Below are 7,016 nucleotides of genomic sequence, written 5' to 3'. Positions count from 1 at the left end.
TGGCAATGTTAACCAGGCTAATAAACAAACAATGCTACCGTGAGTAACGTCGAAGGGTAAAGTCACGTGGCTTTTTTGTAGTTCGTTTATGAAACAAAAGGAGCAATTTCGATTTTTTTAAATAAGGCAAAATAGGGTCTGGCATTTTCACAGTTAGAAGATTATTACTGTATATACACTGAAAAATATTTTTGGTGGATAAGATCGCTGATTTGGCTTCACAGTATTTTTTTAAAAATAGGTCTATGGGACTTAACATTGGAGCTGTTCTTCGATAGGAACGCAACCACTTGGGGCGCAGGTTTTCACTTTCCCTCCCATTTCAAAACAGCACAGTACGTCATTTGTTCCAAGGCAGAAGTTGCTCTGTACGGTTGGAGTTGGAAACCGAAAGTTGGCTGCACAAGCAACGCCAGTGTAAATTGGAGGAAGATGCCCCAAGGGTCATACCACTCGACCTCCTCACATTATCTTATTCATTGAAAGGAAGGTTTGCAAAGTAGGATAGCCTACGCCTTTTTAGAAAAGTGTCTGCCACTTCAGACTCGAACATGCCATTTGGTTTGTAAACGTCCGAAACAGTCCACATAGATGACTCACACAAATGAATGGCCAAAATAGTCATGTGGGTCAGGTGCTATGGGACTGAAAATTTAATTGGATTATATGTTAGCCTACTCTTATATAATTGCACATATATAACATTTGGAATGGTAAAATCCTCCATTTTCCAGGAAAAAAAAACATTTAGAAAACATCAATATGTTCAATTCATTAAAATATATCAATTTATGATCAGACAAAAATGTGGCAAAATGGCATTTTGCTATTCAACATTCCGTAAGCTAGACTGTAGGTTAGCAGTACCTTACTGAAATCAAATGGCATATTTTGGTTTAGGTCAAATATTATTAACCTAAATCTTCCTGACAAAGAACCAAACAGGCAAGCATGGTCAGAAATCTTCAGTCCTAAATATGGTTTTCTGTTTATCAGGTTGTAGTTTGTGATGATAGAAATCAAAATTTTATTAGATGAACATCCTTTACACCAGTGGGTTGGAATCTCAGCCTGCTGAAGCACTGCTGGAATTTACCACTTTTTGAGGTAAGTTTTCATCATGGGCAACTGTTTAAGTGTGATCTTCATTTTGATAGTAGGCCTACAAAAGGATGACAAGGCTACTACCACTACCATCCACTAGTGTATGTAGTTCTGTGGGCCAAGATGGACAACCATGTGAAATAACAAAAGCTTTCACAGCATACAGCACTTCACCCCCTAAAGGTCAACATGCTAGCTATAGAAAGCTTTCATCACCACCAACTGTGCTGCTGTTATTAGATTAGCCTTTTTGGCAGATTGGTTGTTAGTTTTGTATTTAGGGGTTAGACTGTGATGTAATTAATCTGTAAGAGAAAACCCTTTAACATTAATTTAATTCAATAATTCAAAAAAGTACTATTACATTTTTAAACTTAAACTTTGTTGTTGTGTCCCTTTTTATGTTGCAGTGTGGAACGCCCCCACCATAACACGCACACGCACACACACACACACGCACACGCACACACCTGTAAAGTCCCTGCAATAGATGGTGCATGTTGTCTGTATTCACACAGCTCCACCTATGGGTAATAGAGGAAAACAATGGATAACACCCTTATCAAGCACATACTTCCAACAAATAAGCTTGAAAATGAATGTCCTAAAGCATAAAAAGCACCAAACATAATACAAAGCATAACTATTTTTTTCTGGGAAACAAAAAAAGTCACTTTGGTTATTGACTGTAATGCACTGAAGTGATGTTGATCCTCTATGTACTGAAGGGATGAATGGGAGTGCTAATCCATATTACCCGTATAACAACTCAAGGCCACGAAGGGGGCTTTGTCCAGGGGACTCACGGCTCACATTAGCCACCATCTGTAAGTGGTAAATGTGAGGGGGTCCATGTTTTATGGTCATGAGAATGTTTACATGGTGACATTGTTGACAACTACACTTACAACTGATAAAACAGATATAATATCACTAAATCAGTGATTTATTACATTGATGGGAAGTTAATGTTATAACCTTTTTAACTTCCCACCAACGGAATAACTTCCTGCAAACGTAATAATTATTACGTTGGTGGGGAATTTGGTTATTACGTTGGCAGGCAAAAGTTATTACGTTGGTGGGAAATTATTACGTTGGCATTTGTCAATATCTTGGTGAAAAATAAATGCAATTCTGGAGGGAAATAAATGTTGTGATTACAAGAATGTCACAGCAAATGCATATAATAACTAAAGGCAGCCCAATGAAATATTAGTGTGTGCAATATTGTTCCGGTCAGGCAGCATAAATAGTGTGCGCTCCCATAAGTGTGTGTGTGTGTGTGTGTGTGTGTGTGAGTGTCACAGAATTGATTTCATGTGTGAAGAAAAAAGGTTACTGTCTCACAAACATGTTTCATGTTCCATTTTAGAATGTATTTTGTGTCCCTCTTTTTCTGTTAATATCAGCCTAACTCTGACTGAATGTTTTGTGTTTTTAATAAATATCTGAGTGAGCCTGACTCATGTACATCACTGCAATAGTGTGCTGAGTAATATTATTATTGAATTATATTTAGTTAACACCTAAAAGCATGGCCAATTAGGATGCTATTGGTTGTAACAATAACAATTTAACAGTAGGGCCCCATTTGACGGCTTGAACAATTATCTTGAACAAACGCTACAGAATATTACCCTGCTACTGTTCTGTAAATCTCAAGGGGCATCATTGATTGACTATAGGCCTATATTAGGCATAGCCTACATAGCCTAAATGAGGGAGGACGAGGGATGTAAGACAAACAAATAGGAATGGGCACAAAACGTTCTCTGAGTTCTTAAATAAGAAAACTACAATAGCTTAATGTCATCGGAAGTATTTCAAATGACGTTTGATTTGGCCATAATCATTCACGTGGGTCGTGATGACTTTTCGCTTTTCCGAGAAATCATGAAACCTACAAAACCTGTGTGAATTTAATGTTATACCCCCATAGACTACAGTCTATGTTATACACGTACCAAGAGCTCCCCCTAGTGTTTTCCCCCTGTATTTTATCATTCTGGTACGCGCATGGCAGTTTGATATCCTAAAATGAAACTAAAAGCGCGAGTCTGGGGAAATCCGGTAGAGTCCGATACGGTTTAATACATTTTTTAGATTGCACTACCGTGTGGTATTGCATTTTTTTGTTCTTAAAAACTTTTAAAAAACATTGGACAAAGGAACATGACCGATAATGCGATGATTTATGAGATCTTGCTTATCACATTGACGTCAGCCTTCATACGTGGTAAGTCGTTAGGACTGAATGTTTTTTACAATTTCCGATGCTCTGAAATAACTGTGAAATGTATTTATAATGGTTCGAGTTTCAGACGACCAGCCTACGCTAGGCTACTGAAATCATGCACACTGAGTGAAGTAGGCTAGCCGACTAGCCTACTTTTTGGCTTAATAACAGTGTTTAGCTAACCCTACTACTATTCGTGAAATACGTAATGCATTTTATAATGCATTCCCAGTGTTTTAAACTAGACCTGAAGTATCTTTTCTTGTTATAGCGTCGACTGATAATTGTCCCGTGATGGAGTGCTGGTTTGTCCAAGAGAAGCCGGGGAGAGGGGGCTTCTCTGCACCAGTAACACAGGAGAAGTCTCTCATGTACATCAGAACGAACTCCGATGATGCCAGCATTACGCAGTCAAGCCCCCCTGCAGACATAGACCCATCGAGGGTTTACTATGTCACTGGTGAGTGTGTCTTTGAGAAGTGTCTGTATGCGGGTGTGTGTGTGCGTGCGTGCGTGCGTGTGTGTTTGTATTTGTGTACCTTGGAAACACACTGTGCTTTTAAAAGCTTGGCAAACAAGAGAGGAGTAACCTGATGGTCACCTCTTTCCTGATCACTTTACCTGACTGGTGTGGATATTAGTACTAGGTACTACAAGTTGATATCTTGACTGACTCCCTGACAAACAGCTGTCAAACACAACTGAAAAACAAAAGTAAAATGGAAAAAAATAATCATATTGTATCCTTTTTTTCTCAGACCCTGCTGCTTCTTTCTGCCGTGTTCCCCTCCACCCACCAGAGGGCTCTGTGCAAAAGCCACAGTGTGAAATTAACCCGTTCTTGCCTCAGCCATCCATGGTCCGCTGGGCTGCTTCGCTTACTGAATCCGGCCAAAGCCCCATTCACCTGCAAGCTGATTGGTTCTCAGTGGCTGCACAAGGGTTGGATGGGCAATTGGTAATGTCCTCCATCATGCGTGCACCCTCTGGATCCAAAGAATCTCAAGGTAAAAGATACTCTGCTTCACTGCAATGCATTGCCTATGACACCATCAAAGCCAATTACTTGACCAAAGTCAGTAACAGTTTCACTGTATATAGAACAATGTACAACATTGTCTGTGTCTCTTCCTGTCTCTTTTCTATTCCTCCAGTCATCCTCAGCATCAGCAGTAGAACTGCAGCTGTTCGCTCTCGTCTGGGTGAGCAGGTGATGCTGGACTGCGGCTTCTGGGTGGACCCCTCCTCTCCGCTCACTGGCTCGGGCTTCTCTGTGGAGTGGCGCTACCAGTTTCGTGGCGAAGGCCGCCTAGTCCTGGCCTACGATGGCAAGAATGACTGGCTGGCTGACACCACCGAGACGGGCACAGCGCTGGACTTCAGTGCCCTGCACGAGACGGGAAATGCATCACTGATCCTGGAAGAGGCACAAGTGCGCCACTCGGGCACCTACATCTGCACTGTTTACCTGCCAAACCTGCTGGCACAGGTAGCACTTGACCTAGAGGTCGTAGGTGAGGATGCTAACCTGTGTTTTGCAGACCAAAACAAGACCAAAATAATGAAATGGTATATACTCTAAGTAGAAATTTACCCATGATGTTACTTCATTTTGTTTGTATTGCTAGTTTGTCATGCTAGTTTTTCTGTTGGAATGGATCCATCAGTATTGTAATGACCATGGCAATATGTTAAAAGCACCAGTAATTTATTTTACACACTAAATAATCTTATTCTGTCTCTCTCTTTCTGATTATCACTTCCTCTACTCTATCCTACCCAAACATAGAGCCCCCTTCCCTCTCCATCTTTCTCTCCCCGCTCCCTCTCATCGTGCCGGGCCAGGCGGTTTCCGTGCAGTGCGAGGCCTCAGGCTTCGTCCCCCTCTCCCTGGAGCTGGGCTGGGAGTTTGTTGGGGCTGACGGCCAGTCACGCTCTCTGGGCCAGGGCAGTATGTCTGGCCACAAGCAGGCCTCGGACGGCACATACAGCCAGAGCAGTCGTCTGGAGTTGGACTCAGCCAGGCTGGGACTGGGCCGCGGTGGGGAGGTGACCTGTGTGGTCAAACACACAGGGGGCACCAGGAAGGCCAAAGTGACCCTCAATGTTATTGGTGGGTGATGTTACTACATCTGTACTTGTATAAGAAAGATGCAGGAGTGAAAACTTGGAATGAGATCTTTAAGTCAATCCATGTGAATGGATATTGTATATACACTACCAATCAAAAGTTTGGAGAAACTTAGACATTTCCATTCCACTCCATTCCAAGAGCTTATCTTTAAGAGAGTTTTGAGACCAAGACATTTTTTATGCATCAAAGCAACACTCAGATCTCTTCTTTTTTCTGTGTTAGGTGTCAGTGCTCCTTCTATTGAGGACTCCATGGCGATGGTCGCTGTAGCCTTGGGCCTTTATGGTCTGATAAAGGTGTTTAGTTGGACGTTCAGCTCTACAGGTATTTCAATTGCTGCACTAACAAAGGCAGCCTTGAGTCAGTTGTTCTAGGTCCAAAATATAAAGGAGAATTTAATTCTGCCTACATAATTCTGACGTTTAAAATTAAATTGTTTTAAAATGAAACTCTGTTTCTGCAGGTTCAAGCAATGGAGATACGAAAGATAAGGTAAGCTCTTCTCTACTGGTCTTCAGTCTGTCCATGTTCTCTATATCAACTTTAGTTGTGTCTGAAGTTGTCATTTTAAAGTTCAGTGCAGTTTATTTGTTATTTTATAATATCAGCATGTGCTTTATTTACATTGTTGCCTTGCCATGTTTAATCACTCTGTTCTGTCTCTCAATTTCAGAAGGAGAAGTTACCTTGAAACCAGCTGGCAGTTATGCAACAACATAAAAGGGCTAATCTGACTGATGCTTTCTTGCTCGACATTTTTTTATTCAGCCTTACGGTACCAATTGTTTGGGTTGCTGACAAGATGAAAAACAAAGTTATGAAGGATTTCAATCTGTGAAGGTATGAAAGAGTAAGACAACATTGAATATGTAGGTAAATGCACTTGAAATAAAACTGAACATACAGAATGTTTGTGACTATTTGGAAATGCAGTCTCTTCACAACCTCCCTTGAAATTCCACTGTTATGGTGTCAAATTCATTGTTGTCCAAGACAGTGTATTGTACTGCTAGTGATGTGACACTGTTAAAGTAAACTTGTAAATAACTTTGACAGGAGAACTGTACATATTTTGATTGCTTTTATGTTTCTATGGTAGTGTGTGTATGGGGATTAGCAGACAGAAAGGCATTGGTCAGATTGTAAATAGTTTGTGTTTGCTTGATTGAAATAAAGTTAAGTTGTCAATCCAGTTATTCCTGTTATTTTATTACCACACAGCAGATCCTAATGGGTTCAGTTTAATCTTACACTAAGCCTAATGTGTTTTTCAATGGAGCTCTTTCTCGAAATAACTTACAAAGCAGGCCACAAACGCATGTAGGTTTTTTGGTTTTTTTAAAAAAAAAAATTAATTTACATGCTAGGGGGAGATTCCACAACAGAGAGGACGGTAGACAGGCACGGATTCTGTGGTGGGTGTGTGGTCAAAATTACTCCAAGACAACTGGTGTGAGACTGCAGCTTTATTCACAATCCCGGGAAACTGTTTCCCACAGCAAATGTCAAGAACAATCCCACAAATCTGGGTGAAGCCAG

At 40.9% G+C, this 7,016-nt stretch overlaps 1 protein-coding gene across 1 annotated transcript; it reads left to right on the top strand.

Annotated features, from left to right (window-relative positions):
- The first annotated feature begins 3,143 nt into the window (after positions 1-3,143).
- On the top strand, positions 3,144-6,665 carry LOC143140880 (tapasin-like). The gene is made up of 8 exons (XM_076302010.1): positions 3,144-3,343; positions 3,615-3,803; positions 4,102-4,350; positions 4,498-4,857; positions 5,133-5,456; positions 5,700-5,801; positions 5,941-5,969; positions 6,151-6,665. Exons 1-8 carry the CDS (start codon positions 3,280-3,282, stop codon positions 6,166-6,168), a joined length of 1,335 nt encoding a protein of 444 aa, XP_076158125.1. The 5' UTR covers positions 3,144-3,279; the 3' UTR covers positions 6,169-6,665.
- Positions 6,666-7,016: the final 351 nt, after the last annotated feature.

Source organism: Alosa pseudoharengus, unplaced genomic scaffold (assembly GCF_046254945.1).
Source record: "Alosa pseudoharengus isolate Yale_2024_CS ecotype anadromous, Long Island Sound unplaced genomic scaffold, YU_APseudo_1.1 YU_APseudo_1.1_scf_23, whole genome shotgun sequence".
Classification (NCBI taxonomy): domain Eukaryota; kingdom Metazoa; phylum Chordata; class Actinopteri; order Clupeiformes; family Clupeidae; genus Alosa; species Alosa pseudoharengus.
Note: the sequence above shows the minus strand (reverse complement) of the source record. Positions and strands in the feature narration are given on the sequence as shown.

Coding starts and splice junctions, on each gene's coding strand:
- LOC143140880 (XM_076302010.1), top strand. CDS start 3,280: ATGACCGATAATGCGATGATTTATGAGATCTTGCTTATCACATTGACG. Junction 4,351..4,497: donor TGGATCCAAAGAATCTCAAG/GTAAAAGATACT, acceptor CTATTCCTCCAG/TCATCCTCAGCATCAGCAGT. Junction 4,858..5,132: donor ACTTGACCTAGAGGTCGTAG/GTGAGGATGCTA, acceptor ACCCAAACATAG/AGCCCCCTTCCCTCTCCATC.